This window comes from Osmia bicornis, chromosome 2, assembly GCF_907164935.1.
Source record: "Osmia bicornis bicornis chromosome 2, iOsmBic2.1, whole genome shotgun sequence".
Classification (NCBI taxonomy): Eukaryota; Metazoa; Arthropoda; class Insecta; order Hymenoptera; family Megachilidae; genus Osmia; species Osmia bicornis.
The window spans coordinates 956,736-981,490 of record NC_060217.1 but is presented as its reverse complement, the minus strand read 5'-3'; the positions used below and the strand labels follow the sequence as shown (position 1 = coordinate 981,490).

Genomic DNA, 24,755 nt, shown 5'->3' with positions numbered 1-24,755 from the left:
TCACGTGATACGCGACGCTTAGTTTGATAGTTTATAATAAAGCACTATAACTTTTTTAATATTCATTTTCTTTATCTACGGATTTTTTAAACATATTGGCCACACTCTTCTGATTAAAATGAGACCAAACACGATATAATTTGGAGCATATTTACTTTATTTTATGTACACTCAGTCCCATCGAAGTTGTCGCAGTGAAGTTGGCGCGCTAACGCATTCACGCCGCGGCAGCGTTAGCGCGCCAACTTCACTGCGACAACTTCGATGGGACTGAGTGTACATACACTCACAATCAGTCCCATCGAAGTTGTCGCAGTGAAGTTGGCGCGCTAACGCCTTCACGCCGCGGCAGTGAGCCGATGGGCGAGGTGCCGACGACACGGCGTGAATGTGTTAATGAATGTGTAGCCAACTTCACTGCGACAACTTCGATGGAACTCAGCGTACAAGGTAACATCCCCAATGCAAATTTTTTTTTCGTCTATATAGTGCAAATTATGTTATGTTCGGTTTTATTTTAATCAGAAAAATTGTACCAATATGTTAAAATAATTTGCATCCAGAAAAATCTAAAAATAAGAAAGTTAAACTGTTGTTAATTTCTGGGCTGCTAAGGCTCTCATGCTATCCTTTTGTTTCACAATTTGTCGCCGGAGATCAAAAGCAGCCGTGATGCTCGAAAAATCGTGTCTACCCTACCCATATTGTTCACTTTCGCTTCTCAGCTTACGGACAGCTAGTATAGAGAGATTTTACTGTATGTAACACAGCTCGACTGAAGTGAGTTCAGAAAGTTCCCCCACCAGTAGCGCTACCCCATCATGATTTACAGTATTGCCTCGAAATAAGCAACTCACTCGGAACCGAACAGTTGCTTATTACGAAGCAAGTATGCTATTCGGCTCGACTTTGTTCTTGAAACGGGACGATAGAGGACACGAGAAACGAGTGAGAGATCCGAGGTAGCGGCAAATCATAAATGTTATTTTTTGAACAAGGATAGAATATAGCATACTCTCATTCTCGCATTACGATGATTTCGAGGCAAATATACCAGAATGAGAAAGCAATATATATTATATTTATATTCTACCCTTCTTTTACTAACCGATGTCACTGCTCATCAGTCGAGCGTGAAATTTATTACCCAAAACATCGGCTTCTCGCTTTCACAGACCTCTCATTCATTTCTTAGACCTCACTTTGCGGGCGACTTCAAGCAAATAAGAGGGGATAGCGAGTTGCTTATTTCGAAGCAGAGACCACTTGCTTATTTCGAGGCAATACTGTACTTCTCATTGCATCCGCCATATACACGGTGGACAAAATATACTAATATAGGAACGGCTGATAATTATACATAGGACAGAGGTAGTAAATCATAATTCACAAGTTTATGATCACCGGATATACTTTCTACGTGACTTACGACATACAGTCGTACAGCGCTTGCGCGTTACCTTGGTAGCGGAGCGTGGCAGAACCAATCAGAGCCAACATGCGCAAATAAAACCAGAATTCGTTCATCCGATGGTACTACTTTCTCGTGAAAAATACTATAGCATCCTAATAGAAACAAATTAATTATCCATGAGCTAAATTCCTGTATATCTTATTTAATAAAAAATTAAACAAGGAGAATATAACAGCGATTATCAGCAAAGTTAAGCAATTAATTGATCGTTAATTATCATGAAGTTATTCGAAGTCGTGTAACGTTCTCGCAGATTGACGTTTCGTGTACCGGTGGAAATGGATACTCTCCATGATGTTTACTCACCTGATTATTCGGGAAAGTGCCATCCTTATCAATCGCGTTGACTTGAGTAACTTTACTGCCAACCGGTTCACCCTCGAGTACGGTTTCTTGTTCGCGTTCGGTGAACAAAGGTATTTCGTCGTTAACGTCCTCCAAGACAATGTAGACAGTTGCTTCAGAAGCAAGCTGCTGGGCACCATTGTTCTGTGAAACAAGATTATCTTTATCTTACGCGCACCTTGAATTTTCTGCGTCAACTATGCTTATTTAGTTTCTATTTAAGTACAGACTATATTAATTTCCTTCTTTCAGAATTTTCCTATTTAATGTTGCCAGACAACTGTGTCTCACAGAGAGGACAAATCTGCCCTGCAACTTTTATTTTGTTCATTTCACTAATATTTCATTTGAAATTGTATCATAATAAACGTTCGTTGCAAACATTGAATCAAAAGTGGAGATTTTAAGGATTTGATTCTTATCGAATTTTAAGATAATTTTCGAAAAAAAGCTTACTCGTTCGTGGGTTTTCATTATCCGAAGAAACAAATGAAAAGCATATTTTCACAGTGAGCTACTTATCGTTAGTACGTGAAAAGCACAAGCTGCAGATATTCCGTGTAGTTGATAAAATAAAAATAATACAGAGATTCGTAAGCGGATTTTCAAGTTGCTCCGTCCTCAGTTTTCTAAATGGATTAAAGGACAGCGGTTATTTAACCGGGGAGATTGCATTCCCCAGTAGCTCGACAATTTCGCGAGAAATACCGTTCGTTGTGAAATTTATTAACTGCATTCAATATCGCATCACGTGATACTTTGAAAACCGAAGAGATACTGCTGTTCTCTTTTATAGAACTACACAGCAGTTGAAATTCAATTATATCCTCGTATCATATAAAATATTTTGCAATATCCTATGTGTTTGTAAAACGAACTACGGATCTAATTAATTAAACTTTTGTATGCAAAACAAAACTTCATTGAAATAAGTTATTTAATTAGGAATATACAATTATGAAAGAAATTAATAAGGACAATATACATGGCTAAAGTAATGTTTAATTAAATTTTGAAAACACAAAATAGAAAATACTTAATGTATTGTAAACTATTATTTAATAAGAAAAATTGTAACATATGTTATTTTGTTAAATATAAATATTAAAATTGTATTTAATCGATTCTAAACTTTCATTTTTTTCGACTTTCAATTTACAGTCTGCAAATTCTCTAAATTCTCTTAATTAGCTCACGAAAGATCTTTTAATTCGCTTCATTTTACATTGCTTTTAAAATATCCGTTATTTTCAAATGATATTTTTCAAAGTGGGGATGCATCTTTTTTTCAAAAGGTTACTGAGCGGTTCGATTGTAATTTTGCATACATATAGAGCATATTTTAAGTTATTTTTTACGAGAAATAAAAATTGTTGAGTCAAATTGAAGGCTTTCTTTTAAAGCCCTGTTATTCTATCAATTCTTTTTTACATTATCTATTCTAGGTTAAACAATAATCATATTCATGGTAAATAAAATGGAACTACGTTTGTTTCGTTCAGTCGACTATTCATAATCTCTTAAATTTTTAATAAAATGGCTTATTTTAAACACGTATAAATAAATATGCATGCAAAACGTCAACTTGCTATGTTCAATAATATTCTTTAATTTAATTTCCAGAAATCAGATTGAAGATGAGTAGTCGCATTAGAATATCTCTGTAACTCCTGAAACTTTTCAACCAAGAGAAATTTACACATAAATTACCATAACTTCTAATAGTAAGATAATTACAGTATTGGGTTATAACTTTCCTTGAATGATAGTCCAAATAATTATCTATTATATTTTAAAATAAACTCTGAAACAATTGTATAAATTAAAGTTTGTGACCTCGGAAGAGTTGAAGATTCTAACTTTTACAGCTCAAGATTCGAATCTTAATGGTATTATCTTTTAACACATTGACTGCCATGATTTTGTTTATCAATAGTGTTAGTATTACACTAATAATGCGAAGCATTAAGTATCCTGAATAATTAGTATTTTAATATGTCTTATTAGAGAAATATGTTCTCGATGTGGCAATGAACGTGTTAAGTTCTGAAGCATAACTCAAGCTTTCAAAGTCCAAAAGTCAAAGCTTACTTTAACAACAGTGCAAGTACTCTGAAACATTCGTTCTGAGTTGGCACATAGAAAATCCAAGATGTTTGCACGTACCTCGACTCGTATAGTCAGATTGTACTCCTTTATGCTCTCGTAATCCAGAGGATGGTTAACCTTGATATCGGCCCAGGTGACGGACTTCTCGGCTCGTTGCTGAAGGTAAAACGTGTGAAACTTGTTGGTTTGAGCCGTGGATCCGGGCATTAACCGGTAAAACACCGTCGGATTATTGTCGATTCCCGAGCTGTCGACACACACACCATAGGGACATGTTACAAATCCAGCTCTGTTTTCATCAGCTCCGCTTAGTGAAGTCGGCTTAACAAACGGAAACGGGAAACGGAAACAGAAACGAGAACGGAAATCTCCTAGGGTAGACATATGTAGATCGAAAAATACCAAGGCTAATTTACCGGCTAGAGAACAGAGGCTAAACTGTACCGTGTTGTGACGAAAATTGTCACCATGCGATTCGTCGTACCATACGTCTCTTTCTTGTTCTTTTTTTCTTTGATCTATCCTTTTATTTCCACTTGCATTTCTCTTGTTTTTACCAACGAAAGGAACGCCGTCCAGCTAAGAGGACATCTACAAAGGTAGCAGAGCTGCGATGCGAACTACTCGTATTTTAACTAATTTCACCTAACGCGATATACACTTCCGGTCTTCGCCTGTATTTTCCGTTTCTGACGCGTTTCATCGAATGATGCTGTTATCAAGGTGGTTAGTCCATTATCCGATATACGTACGAATGCGAGAGGCGTAATCAAGGTGTCGTTAATAGCGAACTTAATCGGTCCCTTTATCCGCATTAGTACTCTTCACTTTTTCTTTTTATCAGCAGATTATTTGTTAGGGCTGTGTCATCACGCTGTGCTGTATTAGTTTTGTGTCTTAATGTGTGTGTTTATGTAAAATTGTATTTTATAAAGTTGGAGGAATGATGGAGTAATTATGAAATAATGGTTGGGAGATTAGCATAAAGCCTTTATCAATTGAAATAATGATCGGTGATAATGTTTCCTATGCATATATCTTTTCACATTTTTTAAGTGCGATAGTTATTAGTGACAACAAAAGTTTTCCTTTTGTTGGGAGTATTATTCCTATTATTTTAACAATTTTTGATATATTGGAAATTTCCACTTTTTAAAATCATTAGAACTTGAAATATGTTTGAGGAAATTTAAATTCTAACTTTTTCGATTGAAATAATGATTTTACTATACATGAATATACATAGATAGATATAAATGTTTTTGAAAGGCATCTAAATTTTCATATTTTTCAAAAACTACAAATATCATAAATTTTTTTAAATAAGAAAGAGCGGTTCTTCGTCTTTGTAAAATTACGAAAAAAAATTTAGAAATTACAATCTTCCACCATTGAAATTTTAATGAAATAATTTCAGAGAAAAAGTTTGAAGTAAAAGTGTTATGCAATTTTAATTGCACTCAGTCGTATCTTTATTTATTACAAGAGACAATTTAATCTTGCATGTGATATTTGAAACGCGTTGCATAAGGCTTGAAAGCCCTTTGACCTCAAAATGTAAACTCCATAGTGCCTTATAAAAAATTTAAATAACCGTGTAGCGTTTCAAATTCAATAAAAATCGAATAACTTTGTTTTACTTGTAAAAGATGTATATCCATATGGAGTTTGAAATTTAAATCCTTGCTTCCATGTTAAAGTTTTACATCCTTTCATCTCTATAGAACCCTTATTCTGTATTATTTTATTATTAATAAATTCAGTTTCTATTTTACTGTCACTTTCATACTATGAAATTAAAATATAAAAAAATAAAAGCCAGTTAAATTTTATCAGTATCCGCACGTGCCTACAATTTGTTAAATTTTCTGTTACAAGCTGCTCCACAATAAATTACCTATAATATATCAAATTATTTATCATAAAATATTCTTTTTTAAAGAAATCTTTTTTGGGATAAACGTTACTTTTATCGTGCTGAAATGACAATTTATCAAAATAGAATGCACCAAAGCATGGATGATTCTTTAATAAATCTCTCATTACGACATAATCACCAACCATTATCGTTGTGTGCTTGCTTGTCATCCGTTAGACGATCATGACTCGATAGCTATTCAAAGGTCGTGGAATTAATGGTACTGTTTGTCAATTTGATCGAGCGCCGGAATATTCGATCGAGCATGGGACACTGAAGAAGCAAACGGAATTCCGAAATCAACATCTCTGTTTTATACGTTCCAAATACTGCGATGTTGATAATGTATTTATTTATACATTTCAAGCGTATTAATTCATTTTAAAATCACTGAATAATTTATGTTGCAGCCATTTGGCAAGATTCGTATATTATTAATGTACAGATAAACGTGAATTTTGTGTGTAGAAATGATATATGAAAAGAAAATTATTATGTGATTAGTTAATATTTCATGCACACATTAGAAAAAGTGATCAAGCATTTTTCTATAATTTTTGGCATATGAATTGGCATAATTTGGTATAATTTTTGGCATTTGAAATATTTCAATATTTTATAATTTGGTTGTCATTTTTTAGTCATTAAAAAAATACTGATTTCTGTATTTTGTATTCTATCATTTAATAGGCAACAGCCTAATACAATGAAATAGAACATGGAAAAATATAGTGTATGGTTGATTTCACGTATGACTAGAAAAAAAAATGAAATATTCTTTTCTTTAATAAATATTAATCTTCCTGAAAAATTTTAACATTAACAAATACACCTTTTTGAGCTATAAAGTGACTTGTCGAAGTCGTTAATCTTGTTTCTAATAGCGACAAACGATAACAATCCGTACTCAATGAATTTACGTTGGTATGACAAAGCCAGTGACTGAAATATTGCATTTAGTATGAAACGGACCAGTTTGGGTGCCTGTGTGAAAATTATTTACGCGACAACGAACTGCACGAGCATGAAATGTATTACCAGCAAGCTGATGCGAGCAATAAGTTTGAAACGGTGTATTTACATGATGCCGCATAATGCAAGTTCCATTATAAAATATTATTGTAATTTTTTTTCAGAGTTTTTCATAAATGATTGTTGTAGCCGTCGTATTTATGAACAGAAAAAAAGATTCGACGAAGTGCTGAGATATAAATAAAATTTTGTATGATATCAGTAGATCGTAGTTCATACAATACAAACAAAAGCAGATTAAAATGGATTGTAGTGAATAATAAATAAAAAGGGTTCAAAACTGCGCAATTAAATATTTGAGGAGTTCAATAGGTATCACTTTATCTAATTTCTGAATCTCCAAGGTTCTATTCTAAATGTTTAACAATATGATTTCAAGTTTCATATTGAGAACATGAGAATTTAATTTTTTTCCAAAATTTAAAAGAATGGTTTTGTTTAGTTTATGAAATATAGAAATATAAAAATATAAAAATACAAAAATTGGGCAAAATATGAGAACTAATTCGTTTAAAAATTAGTTGAAGATTGAAAATGAAATAGGTAGTGGTGTACGGGTACCGACAATTCAGGTCGGGCACGGGTTAAGAATTTTTTTAAGTTCAAACGGGACCTCGAAAGTTTGTTCAACACATTTTGTTCAGATACTCGTGATTTCGGGACCCGAATACGATTCGAGAAAAATTTAAAATGAGTCAGAAAAATCATGCCCCGAATGTAGTGTCGTTTTCCAAATTGAGTTTCGGGTCTCCAGTCGTGTTCGGATCCTGAGGAGAGTACGAGGACAAACTTTTGAAGTCCTGCCCGACCTAACTCGAGGTTCGAATTTTTTGGTACCGGCACGCTTCTAGAAATAGGAAATAAGAAGGTTTTTATTAAGAAATATTCTTTGAAATAAACACTTTTTTCATAAAATTAGACATTCCGATTATTCTTATATAAATACTGTAAATAATAAAATAATAATTTTTTAATTGTATCTAAAGAATTAATAGAGTTTTCACAAAACGATCTATATTTTATATTTCAAAATTTTGAAGATAATTTAAAGATCGAAGTCACGAACCTCTTCCTTATAATCCTGAATGTCTACTTTCAAGTTAATCCCAAATTCGTGCTTCCGACTTAATAATTCTAGCCGAGCGAAAGGATTAAAGTTTTCACGTGGACTAACAAGATTAAAAAAATCCTGGGATGCAATTTTTAATAACATCCAGCCGTAAGATTAAAAACAGATTAAGTTTAAACGGTATAGTTCAATCGAACGAATGTAATCTAAATTACGATTCAATGGAATTCAAGTTAATTACGTTACTCTGACAATTATTTGATAATCAAAAGTAAGTTAACCTAATTCGATAATCTGCAACACTGTTGCCAAGAAAATACCTTTTAACATTGGGAACAACACAGTAAGGTTTAAAAAGGTATTAACCTCAAAAGCAGACAATTCATAGAAATTAGGAGCTCTCCAGAAAATAGCAGAACCAAAAATATGAAATTCGAGAAAATGTCATTCCTGTTTCCTTCTATCCATTTTATGCTTGTTATTTTATACGAAATTGAATATTTAATCACACTTATTGTGATTATTTTGTTTTTTCAATGTATAAATATTTAACTAGTATGAGATACAAATATCAATAAATTAATTGTAAACAAATTTCTTTAAAGAAACACATATCAATATATTACCTTATTTTAACATAATAATATTATTTAATAATAAATAGAACTCTGAAATAGATCAGCTTATGTGATTGAAAATTACCAAACAAATAAACAATTGAATTTCTTTTTTAACGTTTTGTCTTAACATAACATAGATCCTCAAACAAATAAAAATGGTTTTCATATGTTTTAAGGTACATAAACAATTAATGTTTCATTTCAATGTTTATGAACATTTGTTTACCTATTCATATTTAAAAATCGTCTAGTTAAATATCTATGTTAATATCACAGCATTAATTTCATATTGTTTGTAATTTTATATTACCATATAATAAGTAAAACAACTTTATCATACTATAATATTCTTAAGGTTTTTCTAATCTAACACCACAGATGCATAAGTATCAAAGTGTAATACAGTAAATTATTTAAAAATTAATGGTTCGTAAATGATAAACAAATTTATAAAAGCTGCCTTTAAAAAAAATATTTCTACAGTACGTTTTAATTTACTCAAAATATTGGAAATTACTGAATCACACATTCCCAATTGTTTCTTTTATAGTTTCACTGATATAGAGATATAAAAAAAATACAAATAAAGGTAAATGTCTACAATTAGGACCCCAACGAGAAATCAATTGAAAAGAGGTATGAAAAATAGAGGTATGAAATCCAATTATGTTGAATTCTGTTGCCTTCCATAAGGTAACTTATAAGACTATTGTTGACTGGTCAAGATTTTGCTGTGAAGTAAGTTATATTTTTTCTGATAACCTAACCTAACCTAACCTATGTAGGTTAGTGACGTGCTTTCAAAGTATTATTGTCTATCCCACAAAGTCATTAACTTTTGAAAATAATGATTTTATGTCAATATTTACCACAATATTTTAGTAGATACAAGCGACCCCCAAATTTTTTCAACAGTTTTGGATTCGAGGGGCAAAAATACATAGAATTTACCTCTTTTCAATTGATTTCTCGTTGGGGCCCTAATTGGAAACATTTACCAAAATAAACCTTTAGAACTACCTACTAGACCCATTCCCAATAATTTATTTAATTTTCTTAGGAATCAAAATTAAGTGAACTTCACTTTTGTAACTTAAACTTCATTCCAAAATACGTCTAACGGATGAAACATGGGAAGTAAGGAAAAGATGGAAAGTGTATAATTGATAAATAGTAGTAGTGTTTGTTAGTAATTCATAAGCGTGACACTTCACCTATCCACACAGTAATGTGTGCAACAAGAAGCCGACGAAGACATTAACGCATCAGTTGTGATTAGTAACAACTAAGAAACAGCGTGAACCTTTCATATTCCTTTCCAAAAAAAGAAAAAGAAAAACAGTGCTTGAATTGTCTCCGAACGATGTGCGCGATGTGTTTGGCAGTAGTGTATTCAGCGTGATAATTTGTTAATTAGCATCGTCTCGCCAAATGAAAGGACGCAGCAAATCTGTGTCATCGTTTTCGCCTGTGATCCAGTATATTCTTTAAAACACACCCGAGATCTCCAGCGCAATCTCGATATTTCAATCTCGATATTCTCTCGTGAACAAACATTAAATTATCCTTTTTCCTGGTTACCTGAGACTGACCGTTAATTAACACGTTAATTGCCTTGAGGGTCACCGTTGGCCACCACCACAGATTAAATATAATAATGAACTAATTAAGCAAAGAAAAGAGAATTTTAATTTTAAATAGCAATATTATTACAATTTGACAATTTGAATTAAAAATTTGTTGTTAAAAAGTATGTACATTCAATAATGTTTATTGCAAAGATATTTACAAAATAAATTGAAAAATTAATAGTAGATTTGGGTATTTATTTATCTAGTCGATCGCCTCTTAAATTGACAACTTGATATATGTATAAATAATAATTTAATTTAATCAAATAATTAAGACACTGATTTCATTTAAACTCTTCAAAATTTGTAAGGATCTCTAGACCCTCCATCTATCAAAAAATTCAGTACACATCAACTACCATTCGGGTCCATTGGACCCATTTGAAGAAATATGGATGTATCTTTTTGATATATTAAATAAATAACACATAGCTGCTTGTATTGATATAATATAAAATAATATATTAATATAGTTATGGGTTCAACGAAAGACTGTAAACTACGAAGAATGAAAAAGAATTTCAATTTCATCCAGAAATAAATGCACTAATTATATAAAAACAAATTCAAAAAGTTTTAAAATTATTTTTCGAACTATGAAATTAAAAAAAATACATTAAGGGTGTAAATCGGGTCCAATGGCCCCCGCCTAGTAGACAGAGGATTAAAGCAATCACTTTGCAAAATTATATCACTTTGCGCACTTGTTTTAAATAACTTCCACTCCATATGATTATAATGTTTAATATTTCAAACAGGAAAACAATTTTTTTGTTCTATCAAATCCAAGAACAATTTTTACCAAACAGATTACCCATTTATTCCAGGGCTAATGTCTAATTAACTATTCCATTATAGCTAAATGGTAAGGTGCCAAGTGTACTCTGTAAGCTCATAAATCCGAGGCACAGTTTAGCGTAGCGAGTACCTTATCATTGAATCATAGTAACTTCTGCATTCAAAAAATTTTGAACGTTATTCTTAATCTTTTTATGGGTGTTATTTAAGGGGGTTTGCAAAAATCACCCCCAAAAATTAAATTATTATTTTTTTACCCTTAATCATTAGCTCAAAATTCTGAGAAAAATATATAAAGTGAAGGTAATGAGTATCTATTATTTGCATTTTGATTTATTCAGATATCTTAAACAGTTGTCGAGAAAAAAATATTTAATAAAGTTTAACGTAGTTACCCCGATATCTCCCTTATCAGGGGCGAAGGGATTGAAATCAATGAATTGTTCTTTAGGCAAAAAGCATTATATAGTATAAATATAAATCGATATCATTGTTGGGGCAATGATTTCCCCTGCAATCCCCATAATTTTGCAATGTCATTACTTTTGGAATTCCCTATATTATACAAAGTTTGATCTCAATTGATGTTCCAAAAATCATAATATCCTTAATAATCTTATGTCAGTAGGTGCATAATGCCATTTATACCGTGGTGGTTGGCCTTTTAATTAAAATGATCAGTTATCACAAGATTCCCTAATATATTTCACTGTAGCACTCAACGTGTTAATCAGATTCAATCGACAGAACCCGAGATACAATTATCGTTAACAGGATGTTCTTAAAATTAATCATTCAGATCAATCGCGTCGATCAGCGTGGCGATTAATTGACTAACGAACTCCAACAGATGATCTAATTAAAGAAACTTCGTAGGCCTAATTCTTACTGAGCTTGCCAGCTGCTTTACACAAAAATGTCTGACCGGCAAAAAACCACTACGAGAACACACTACGCTCTCGAAAGGAAACAGAAAGAAAAAGAAAGACTGGTCCAACGAAAACGACGAGATTGCAGAATAAAGATCGGAGAAGGTGAGGGTTCGATAAAAAAACATGTCACTTTCAGAACGAATACGGTAGGTAATCTACCGCAGATAAGCAACTGACGAAACATGCCCAAAAATTAATACGGCATTCACGTAATGTACAGTACGTATATATATAGTAATGTATGTACATATATAAATATGTATACATATCGACGATCTATAACTGAATATGCAAGTCTCGCAATATATTGCAAAAAAACGAGAAACAAAAAGGTTCGTAGGAAACGTTGAAAAAATGATGCTGAACGATAGGCGCGATGGTATTGTCGAAAATCATGATTCGTGTATATATTTTGTCATTGATAATTATCAATGAATTATTGGAAAAACACGTGTCACCGCGACGTTACCTCTGCAAGTTCGTCAAAGTTTGAAATTCGATATCGACATGGAATCAGACAACGAGCAATTGATTTATTTATTATACCCGGATACGTGACGAAAACAACGAGCGGTATGGAATTTTGAAAAAAGCCAATTCGGTGCAAATAATAAACAAAGAGGGGACAGTGAAAAATTGAAATAAAGAGGAGAACGATGGAGAAAAAAAAAGAACGGAAAATATGGGGAGTATATACCGGTGAACCAGTTGAACTAAACGAATTAATCAATCAATCGAAAAAAGTACGAATGTCTGAGGGAAGCAGCTATTTGTAAAACGCATGCCCAAAAAATATTTACGGCACACACACACTAATTGTATTATATGAGAGTCTTTGCTGCGGCTAAATCCGGATCCCACGATTACCTGGATAATCGCTAGAACGAATGTGACTTTCGCGAATTCGCTTACCCCCTTTTCGCGATGTGTGCGAACCACCGATTGCGATAATCCGCCACTCGATTGCTCGATATTTCCACCACCACGAACCGCTTTACGTTCCAGCCTGCCCCCGTTTCATTTATTTCATACAATCTCGTATCTTTCCGACACCAAACTCACGTGACTCGTTTCCAAACAAACGACTAATTCCAGACGTTTTGGTAAAACGAGACGCGATCGTTCTGCAACTTTTAAGTGAAAGAGAATAGAATTTATGTTTTTTTATTTTATGTCAAATTTTTCCGGGATGTTTTGTTGCAAAGATAAAAAACTAATCTTTTTGCGAGAAATATTAGACTAATGGTATGTATGTACATCTTTGTGCTTCTAAATTGATTCAATCTCTTTAAACTAAAACATAAAGTAATGATAAAAATGGAATAGTAGAAAATATTCAAGTACATTTGTTGATTCGTAACATCTAGTAATTGTTAGAGATTTTCATAGAAATATTTTGAAGAATTTTTAAATTCAATTTTCCCAAAAATGAAGCTCTACATGAAACAATTTTATGACATATTTTTATTTCATGTAGAATCTCCTCCTTTCTGATTGTACTATCAATACAGAAAAAAATAGTATAAATTTTCTAAAATACCAAATTAATATTGTTAAATTAACGAAAAAATGGTTTGATTGCTGCGTGCTGCAAATAATTTTCTTCCAAATACCAAATTTTGAAGAATTTAAAAATTTAATTTTCTCACATATAAAGCCGCATATGAAAAAGTTGTATTCCATATTTTTAGCTCAGTGTTTCAAAAAAATTAATAATAAGCCCTTGTTCCTCTTCCATCTTTCACATCCCTCCATAATTTATATTAAAAAATCTTGAATATATATCAAAATAATGTACAGTCTATACAATAAAACAATCTGCAAGATTTTGTCATATCCTTCCGTATCCTATATCTTATGCTTTCCAGCATGTACTTTCAACTTGTGCTATAAAATCTTGCACCCATCTGTTGCCTGCACCTCAAACGCAATAAGGAAGAAATTGGCACGTGTTTGACGTACGAACGATCGCGTGACGTTATGCGAAATGTGTTTGGACTTTGTGTGCACCGTGAAATGCATTGATCCCAGTGCTGCACCGACAGCACGCGGTCACGGCATCTGGCTCAAATGCACGCGTAATTAACCGATTCGTTCGTGCCGGAAGTCCATCTGTTCCGGCGGACGTTCCGCTCGAAAACCGTAATCGAAAGCATACCTTCCGGTGCTGATGCTTTTCACCGCGGTCTATTCGGTTGCACGTCTAAAAAAAGAAGGAACGTTTGCATTAAGTGAACGAAATCGTGGTGTGCTTAGTGACCCCTTTCGTGAAATACTGCGTGCTAATTTCAAAGAAAATTTCCTCGGAAAGAGAACATTCCATTCAATTTGTTGAATAGAGAATTTCAGCTGGTATAGAAATTTGTTGGTTTTTTGCAATTAAATTAATATTCATCACAATTAAAGCAATATATTAACTAAAGATAAAGTGTATGCATTTAAATTATTTTTGAAAATGTCTTAATTTTAAATAAAATAATTTTAATTAAATGTCTTAATTATTTAACTTATCACATTTCTATTCGATCCCTTCAAAAATAAAATCTGAAACATTTTATATAAAACTTTCTGAGTAGAAATATCAATCTACTCCTGTCTAGAGATATCAGTACATATTGCAATTGAAAAGTATATGCAAACTTTGATAGAAATAATTCAAAACAGCGACAATCTATTTGTTTAACAAAAGCATTCGATCTTCTATATTTTCAATAAGCCGGCAAGAATTTATTAATTATCATCTCAATTGACATATTAATAAAATTGACAAGGTACTACATCGTAACACTATAGCAATCTCTGACATAATCACTAGCATCAAATTATACCACAACTCAAGCCCCTATTTAAACCATAATTCAGGCTTCAAAATAAGGTACCAGCATCATTCGAGCATGAATCAAATGTCTTTCCTTATACGTGCATCTATTTCCTCCCCAAGTGTTATCACCAACAATTTTCAATCCACTAAAAAAGCTAGAATGAAATATATTATAAAATTACCTTAGTTGTTAAAATGTTTCGCGGCGTTGTTTGAAAATAATCGAACGAGTCGCTTCGTGAGAAGATGTATTTCGTTTACAAACGATTTAAATTACAAGGGGCCGGCTAGAATCACCCATAAAAAGAAAAAAAAAACGCGCAATAACATCTGTTCGGCACCCAATATGCGCGACTCGTACGAGCGAGTAACGAGCTTTCGCAAACGAATCGCACCCCGTGTTTCCCCATATTTTCTTCTTTCCGTTTTTCCGTTCAAACGTATACTCGTGCTCACCACCTGACGTGTATGCGTGTCCACCTGTGCTCGTGTTAGTTATCGTGTGTAACGACGGGCAATTTTGACACCAGTTTACTGTTCAATAAATATGCTTCAATCGAAAATCATCAGGAGACACAGAGATCTTGAAATGATTTGACGATCTCGATCAACTTGGGAGCACAACAGAATAAGCTTTGTAACATTAGAAATTGATGCATGCAATAGTATTGAGATACAACGATACATTATATATCCTCGTAACTCTATACCAAAATTCTATCACATTATTGCCTGCGCTTTACTCGCTCAAGCGTTGATACAGCTGCTACTATGCTACTCAAGAAACGACTCTAACCGCTTCGAGACAGTCGACCCATTCGAGGATCTCGGCTTATCCAAGAAAAAAATTTATGATTTTGTAATAACCTTTTTAATTGAAAATTCCAAAGATGTCTTAGCCCGTCGTTAGTCACTAGCGATGGGATTCAAGTATATTACTAATAGTTTCGAATCTAGTCGATTGATTAATTAGTTTACGAGTACTTCTAAAATAACAGCGATACTTGCGAGTATACTCAAACCTAGAGATAGGTTCGAACCTCTTACGAGTACTTTCAGAAATAAGAGGTAAGTGCTTTAAAGCGTAATTAAACCTTGATTCAAGTATTTAAGTTTCCTACCCCTTGTGCTCTTTAACAGGATATTTGAACGAGAATTCATACGTGAATAAAAGAATGTATGTATGTACATTGTAAATACTTTTAAAAATGAGAATATGTATAAGTATGATTAGTTTAGTAAATATAACATTAAGATACAGCTAATAAAACAAAAAAATAAGAAATCTATATTTAATTTAATAAATGTAATAATAAAATAGTCATAGTAATGTCCTTATTTATATGATAGATATATGTATATCTGCAATTTTGTATTCTTCAGCATTTAAGTATTAATTTCATAACTGTGGGGTTCGAAACCAACTCGTATATTTCGAGTATTTCGCAAGCACACATATACGATCTCATTTGATTAATATTCGAAGCTCATAAAATGGAACTCATGTTTTGCATAAAATAAAACTTGGCTCTAATTTGTGAATACATACTGCACTTGATCCCATCGCTATTAATCACCCAATCCATTATACGCGCCCGTGTATCTCTGTGTGACCAAATGTGTAGATACGTACGTATATGTGTGTGTGTGTGTGTGTGTGTGTGTGTGAAATCGTACACAATATCAATTAACGTGCACAAGAACAATACTGCCACGAGATTGCGTGCAGGGCGGGTTCGTGCAGAGCCGCACGGAGCATTAACAGTGTGACAGACCTGGCTTTAACAGACACAACTTTAGCCCCAACGGCCATGTTCTCTCTACAGTAGATCGGCCCATACACTATGTGGTCCCATACGGGCGGATTATTAGCACGGTCCACAACGTCAATCTGTACCTCCACCGTTCGCGACAAGGGCGGGAAGCCCTTGTCTTGGGCCATCGCCTCCAGCTTGTACATCTCACGCTACACCAGACCGCGTGTATAACAAACGGGAACAAAAAACAATGGCGTTAGTGTCAGTCGTAATGACTCGTGGCAGTTGGAACAATTGAATCTCGGGATGAGCCTAGTTAGCTCTTTCTCGAGTCTCTCGTGCCCCTCTCTCTCTCTCTCTCTCTCTCTCTTTCGGTCCATCGCGTTCTGTGTCTGTCTGTCTTAATCACACGTTTCAATTCTGATGGCCATTATTTGAACATTCGCACCCTGGTGTAGCCAGTGTTCATCGTGTCTGGTTAGATCACATGTTAAATCATAACGTCGATTCGGCTTCGACGACAATTCTCTCTGCTTTAGCCGCTGCTTCGCTCAATTTTAACGCTCTACTAGCGCGATTTACGCTCTAAGCAAAGCGGGACTAGCGCCAACTGGAAGCTGAGCGTGCTGATTACAACGGGGACACCAAAGGCCCCTAGATAACGAGGATCGGCAATCGCTGATGCCAGCTTCTGCACCTGCCTGTACTCTGCTCGTGAAAGAAAAAAGGACAAGTTTTTTTTTTTTTGTTTTCTCCCCCGTCTACGGGGACCTGGATCTCTCGCTATATCCTCGCCTACCCTATACGGATCATCGCGCTAAGGACAATCCGGCATCCGGTTTTCCGAACTCGTACACATCTAGGGATGGTTTCCGCTATAGTCGTCGGAGCCGGTTTCGTCGATCCTTCGGCAACCATCTTGCACCGAATCTCTTTCATTTATATTAAGTAAATACAGAGGACTTTATTAGAAATTTTATTCAAAATACGTTATTTCAAACTCTAATATTGTATTTGATTCGGTGACGTTCGATTCCCAAAAGTTATCCAAAGAAACCGACTCCGTCGAATGGTAATAATTAACATAAGTAAGGGATAGAAAGTAGTGGTAATAGTATAGTAATGGTAGTAGTAGTTGTAGTAACAGTAGTAGTAGTAAGTAGGTAAGTAAGTAGTAAGTAGTTAGGAGTGTCCGACCAATCAGCGATCTACCGCGCCGCGCATAACCATACATGCTTTTCCTCTCCCGATGAAATTACATCATGTACGTACAGAGATGAAAGAAAGACAACACAGTTAAAACGCTTTGAAAATGATAACGAACGAAGACACAAACAAAAGGGTTACGCAAAATCGACTGAAAATTGTGAAACGTGAAGCTAATATAATAAGACTGAACGAACATAGTCGGTGACAGATGGTGAAAGATTGAATAGAACGAAACGTAGAGTTAATAAAACCAATACCGACTGCAAATAAAAAAAACGAAAGAATGACTGAAAAAAGGGAGTAGCATTGCATGGCACGGCACGGCATGTCACGTGTCTTGTCTCGGTCATGTCGTGGCATACAAACCTGGCTTTCACCGACGTCACTACAGTACCCACTGTGACATTTTCTTTGATGTGAATGGGGCCGTATACATTCGCATCCCACACAGGTGGTTTATTGTTTCTGTCTACGACGTCTAACTCAACGTCCACATCTGCGTACAACACTTGCGTCCCTCTGTCGGAGGCCCGTACTCGCAGGCGATAGCTGTCACGCTAATGGCAAAACATTGGGCCGTCAACTCACAGGACACTTTTTTGGGACTGTTGTTAGCGGATTGTTTTATTTGTTTTTTTTTTTTTTTTTTTTTTTTTTTTATTCTGTTTTTACTTTCTCTGATGACTGCTTTTTTGCTTTCGATCTTTTTGTTTGGTATATTTTTAGATTCGTTAGGTTTTTGTTTTTCTTTTTTCTTTTTAACTGCTTTTGATTGACGTTTACGAGAGGCAAGTCACTCGGTGGCGAAGTATATACTTTTACGCGCGGTCGTCTAAAACGACCCGAAGGGTATATCTAAACGAAAGAAATAGAAGATAGTGAAGGACCGTACGGTCTCGTGGGTATCCGTTTACATCGTTCCAGACCTTTTCGATTATCATTTATCTTCCGCGTGTTCACCAATCTCTGATTAACCTGAAAATTTCTATCATTATCGAATATCAGTTATTGTAGAATAATTGATTGACACTTTGATTCATTGGAATCCCTATGGAGGATACTTACCCGGTATGGAGACAAAGATTATAATTTTCAAAATAATTCAGTTAACCAAGAATGTATTTTTAAAGGATTTCACATTCGTTCGAATTTTAAGTTGAAATTCCTTCATAATGAAATTTTCAAATGATATTTAAAATCAACAGTATGAAATAATTATTCGTGCCGATAACGTTAATTTTTATTTATGTTTGTTTCAGTGCCAGATTTTTATTACATTAATTTGTAAATTGTCTTCGATACGATAATAGAATAGGATTTACTTTCTTATTCAGTTATCGTGCTTCCAATTTAAAAATTTTCAAACAACCAAAATTAAAATTCAATCTTAGACCCTTTTTTATTTTTACGTTCTATTTTTTCAATGCTTGAAAGTCTTTCGTTTAACCCTTATCTAAACAGATGTGTATCAAGATGCAATTTGGATAAAAAAGTATATTTCATCTTTATAATAAATTTTCAAAAACATTCAGCTTTTTGAAAATGTATATTCAGAATTAAATGAACTATATAAAGTAGGTACATACGTCAGTTCATTAAACTCACCTTAACTGGATAAGGGTTAAAAATTCGAATGACTAATACCTATCCAAGAATTAAAGCAAAAAAAAGGTAATGAAATGGTTATCGGCGATACATCATCATAAGGAGGTCCTTCACCAACGGATACACTCGAGACCAGGACAAGAGAACGAACGGAAACGCGATTATTGTTCGAAATGAAAAGAAAAAACCGAAAGAGAACAGAAAAATTGCAGAAATATCGCAGTTGGTATTAAATCTTGAATACAAATTAATATCAAAACCAAAGGAGAAAAAAAATAAAGAAAGAATTGATCGAAGACGGAGACAGAGAAAGAGAGAGAGATAGAGAAAGAGATAGCGAGATAGATATATATATATATATATATAGAGAGAGAGAGAGAGAGAGAGAGAGAGAGAGAGAGCTATACAAAGAAAGTAAAAAATAAAACAGAGTGACGTCTCCGAGTGACAATAATCATAGAACAACAACAACAACAGAGGCGAACGAAACAATCGAAAAACCATTGAATACAATCAATAATCAATAACGAAAAGCCGCTCTACCAAATATCACATAACTCATATTTCTTCTTACTTTTTTTTATATGTATATCTTTCTTTTTCATTGCTTTTCTTTACACTGGTATAACAATGCTGTATATCATGTTATACTTTTTGGTGTCTCGATGCAAAATGTGAAACACAAGAATGTGGTTCCTACTTACTGGAAAACAGCCCTTTTTTTCATCATTTTCATCATCATCATCATCATCATCATCATCATCATCATCATCATCACCATCATCATCATCATCATCATCATCATCATCATCATCATCATCAAATCCGAAGAAAGTAAATGGTGCAATGAACACAAACATAAACAATAAGAAATTCAAATTAGTTCCTTTACGAAATCAACCAATGCAGGCATTTGCATGCAAGCAAGAATGCGTTTAAAGAGGCATCAGGAGGAATAGGGCGACTTGAGAAAGAAAAAAAGAGGTAGACAAAGAGAAAGATTTTGAAAGTTAGAGAGAAATAAATAGAATGAAAGAAAGAAAGAAAGAAAGAGAGAGAAATAGTGATAAATAAAAGAGAGCACGAGGGGGTTGGAGAGGGCGGAATCAAAAAGGAGGATAATCGGAGTTACAGAGAGAAGGAAAAAAAAATTCATGACGACCCCTCGTCTGATTCTTTCGTTTTAACGACACTCAAAAACCGATGGACGTTTTTTTGTACCGTGGATTTTTTTTTTTATATATGTTTCGTTACGTTGCTTCGTCGTTTGTATTTATAGATCTGCATTATTCCGTATTATTTCTGTTTCGTTACGACAGTGGTATGCCGCCCCAATCACAGAAGAAAAAATGTCACACCACGGACAGATTTCTTACGGTTATATTGTTATTGCGCTCTCGACAAAAAATGTCTTTCGTTTCGTTCTTTTTTTTTATTTTGGCTTTTTATTCGGCTCATTGTCAGTCACGTCGCAGTTTGAGGGAGAACAGGTGGATCGAAAGTTGGAAACGTCGAGATGAAAAAAACCAAAAATCAAAAATACCAAAATGCAAAAGAATCCGACAAAAAAAAAGGTAATGAAATTGTTCCAGTACCAAGGATATGAAAATAGAAAAAAATCGAGAGAAAAATCAGTTAATCTTTGTGACAAGAGAATACAAATTGCAAAAGTTGTTTCCTTTCGAACGATCAACTTTTGATTGAGCAAAAATCAAAAAGAAAGAAAAACAGTAAAAATATTACTGAAGTTGCATGTAACAAAATGCAAAATTATTGAAGTCCACCAAAAGAAAAAATATACAAAAAATAGAGAAGGAAAAAAATATAATGAAACATAGTGTAAAAGATAGAGAGAAAGAGAGGAAACAGAAAGAGTGAGAGAGTTGAGAAAGGAAGGATAATAGGAGCGAGAGCGAGATCCGTTCCTGTAAAGGAATCAAAAACACATTCATATAAAATATTTGCAAGCATTTTCAAAAATTGTTTATGTCTGATGCACCACAAAATGCGTAGAGGTTGAAGTACACCGTACGTGGGGCTCAAAAAATGTCGTTCCCACCTGCTCCTGGAAGTTCAAAAAACATCACTTCCCTTTTGAAAAACATTCACATTAGTATTTAGTTTAAGGAGAATTAATTAAAAGGTAATTAGTAGGGTCTCGTATCGTTTCTCTTCCTTTTGCTCTGTTATTCATTCGTTTCCTTCCCGTTGTTTTTCCGCGACGCTCTGTGGCGCGTGTACAAAAAGAAAAACAAGAAGAAACGAAAAAGTCCATGAAAAAAAAGAAATATAAGGAAAAACACGCAGGCAGTTTTTCCTCATGGCTAGGATGGAAAATGAAAAAAAAGTGTACGTCGATCAACGGATTCTGACCGGTCCGTGTGCGCAGTACAAATCTTCATCGAATTTTGAAAATAAAAATGTACAAAATCAAATAACGTGGAACGTGTTGAGAACGATCGAAATTTGAAGGAACAACAGAACAAAAAAGAACAAGATCGACTGGAAAAGTTTCTTGTTTCTTGAGAGAAAAAAAAAAAAAAATAGAAAATCGGGAAACGTAAAACGGAAAGAAAAAGAGACAAAAATGATAGAAAAGACGTTCGTCGACGACCGATACGGCGATAAATAAAAAATTGGACAAGAGGTGTTCGAAAGCTCGATTTTGGAACTTGTTAAAAAAGGTACTCGCGCCGCGAGCATGTTCTCGATAGAAAAGAATGAAAGAGACAGAGAGAGAGTGTTCTGTTGCAAAAATAGCCCGAACGGTCGATCGATTCAGGTACATGAAGCGTTTGAAGGAAATCAGGCATAGCTAAGTATTTACCATAGTGAACACATTGTGCATATCAATGGGAATTAAAAAGTTCTATACATGTGCCGTAAAAAGGAAACTCATTTCGTTGCATATTTGTGATAATTAGAGAAATAATTGCCGACCAAACGCATATTGTTATACAAAGTTAATATCCGATCAGCAACAAAACGGATTGGTGTTTAAAGAACGTAATTGAACGTAAAAGTACAATATACAATATATATAGATGTATATATATATATATATATCGGCAGAAGGTGTACACTCAACTTTGTTTTTATATAATATAAATATAGATATAAACATATTTAATCTCTTGTACACACACACACGAATGTATCAATTGAATATACACCCGTGTGTGAGTACACATATATATTCGGGCATAATATGTATGGAGAATGCCACGTGGCTTCTCGGCTTTCAATCAGTTCTTCGTGGGTAACAAAATTTCTTAAATTATAACAACGTTGTTTTATAAAAATATACGTAGTTATATAGGCTTACAAGTATTTTTAAATACGATAGACGAATCGGTGAACGATGTACAATCGAAGAACCAGATGTTCGTTGCTCGAGAAACGCACGATGCTCCTCCATAGAACCATTGTTGTTGTTACTGCTAAAGAGAGTATATGTAAATTATCATGAATTGAAATACTCACGTCTAGAGGCTTCTTTAAGACGATCCAACCAGACTCTGGTTGAATCTCAAAGTACTCCAACCCTTGGTCATTGTTCGGCGATGTCAACGAATACGTTATAGCGCCGTTATTATCGGCATCTTCGTCCGATGCCGATACTCTTAGAATGTTTGTGCCAATACTAGCATCCTGTTTTACGTTTTCTACGTATCGCTGGAAAAAAAGAGAAGAAATTTGAGGATATATTGAAAATTTAGCTTCTTTAGTAGAAATGACGATTTGACTTATAATTACATCTAAAGGCTGGTTCAGACACGGCTAGTAATTTAGTCGAGTGGGGAGTAGCTACTTACTACTAAACCGTTTAGTGCATAGAAAAGTGTCCGGACTAGTACAGTTGAGCTTTGAAAATCAAGAGTTCAAGATATATCCCTTGACTGAAGAAATGCGTCCGGACAGGTCTGTCACGAAAGCTAGTTAGTGGTGGGGCAAGCCTAGTTAGTGGTGGGGGAAGCCTACTCGACCAGCAAAATCCAATGAAACGGATCGACTCGACTAAACCGTTTTACTAAACTACTCGACTAAACTCTAGTGTCCATACACTAAACTACTCGCCACTCAACTAAACTACTAGCCGTGTCTGAACCAGCCTTAACAATAAGCCAGAGTTGTCTAACTTGCGGCTCGCGGGCCACTCGTGGCTCTTTCCCCTACCACGGAGCTCGCGCTCGGCTCCCCCCACTCTTCCAGTTGGTTTCACGACTCTTTCAATATTTGTCGCGTATTCCTACTCATGCTGCGAGAAACCGCTGCCCCACTGTTGACACTACTGGATGGTGGGGGAAGTCTGAAGCGGTAAGAATGAGAGCAATGGCTCTTTCGCTTCTAGCAGTTACTTTTAGACAGGCCTGATCTAAGCAATGTGTGATAAGTAAGTACTGTTCAGAGATGGAAAGTAAACTAGGGAAAGGAACTAGGGGTACGTCACGCCTCGCGCACATGCATTCTAGATTATTGCGCGCTATTGGCCGATGCGATCACACACTAATTGCGTCGCCGGACAAAAAAGAAAAATGAGACTTTGCGACAAAGCAAGATGGTATAAAGTCAGCATTGCGGCAAACTTTGAACGCTAGGTTCAAACATGGGGACAGGGCGGAGCGTGTGAAGTGCTCCCTTTGCCTCGGTGCCGTCCCGCTAGTTTACTTTCCATCTTTGAATAGTAGTGTTAATCCTTTTCAATATTTTTAATCTTTGTACGTCAACTCTTAGGATAATAATTACACGTTGTAATTGTAAGTTGAACATAGATAACTGCTGCAGGACAAATTATTGAATGGAAATGTTTCAAACGAAAATAGAAAGGCTAACATGTGGCTAACAAAGAGAATGCAAATTACGAAGAATTTCATTCATTCTGAGCGAATCAATCTATTCCTAATTGTTATGCCATGCACAAAGTGCAAACTGTCCCAGTCAACCATCTTTTGCATTTCTTTCAAACTGGTCTCTTTGTATGCTTCGATGGTTACTGTTTGAATTTCAAAGGCCATCGAATGATCCAATACAACCACGTGAAAGACAATTTTACCCGCCTCTTCTATCCATTAATAATGAAACACTATTCTTTGATACTTCGTTTCAACGATCGATATCAAGCAATTGTTCAAATAAAGCACAATATACATTAAATCAAACGAAAGGTCAATTAAATTAATGTATTGTAAATAATTACCTAACATTATTTTTAATATAATAACAAAGCAACTTTAATCAGTATATTCAGATATAATATGCCACTCTACAATTTTCTGCGAAATGATTAATGTAGTAAGGATTTTAGAAAAAGTTATTGAAGCTACGTTTTTCTTACAAATTAGATCTATAAAAGAAATATTATTACAATGAACTTTTATCATCACACAGATTTTAAATTATACAAATTATTCCATAAATGTTTTCACGTTTTACTT

The 24,755-nt window shown here is 34.3% G+C and overlaps 1 protein-coding gene across 1 annotated transcript in view; it reads right to left on the bottom strand.

Moving 5' to 3' along the window:
- The window catches only part of LOC114876213 (neural-cadherin), a 371,715-nt gene that overhangs the window by 261,208 nt on the left and 85,752 nt on the right, over positions 1-24,755 (bottom strand). Inside the window, exons 10-14 of the mRNA XM_046288745.1 lie at positions 22,804-22,995; positions 20,025-20,036; positions 18,082-18,272; positions 3,986-4,175; positions 1,781-1,963 (exon numbers count right to left, since the gene is read on the bottom strand). Coding sequence (XP_046144701.1) covers positions 1,781-1,963; positions 3,986-4,175; positions 18,082-18,272; positions 20,025-20,036; positions 22,804-22,995 — 768 coding nt within the window. The remainder of the gene's footprint in view (positions 1-1,780; positions 1,964-3,985; positions 4,176-18,081; positions 18,273-20,024; positions 20,037-22,803; positions 22,996-24,755) is intronic.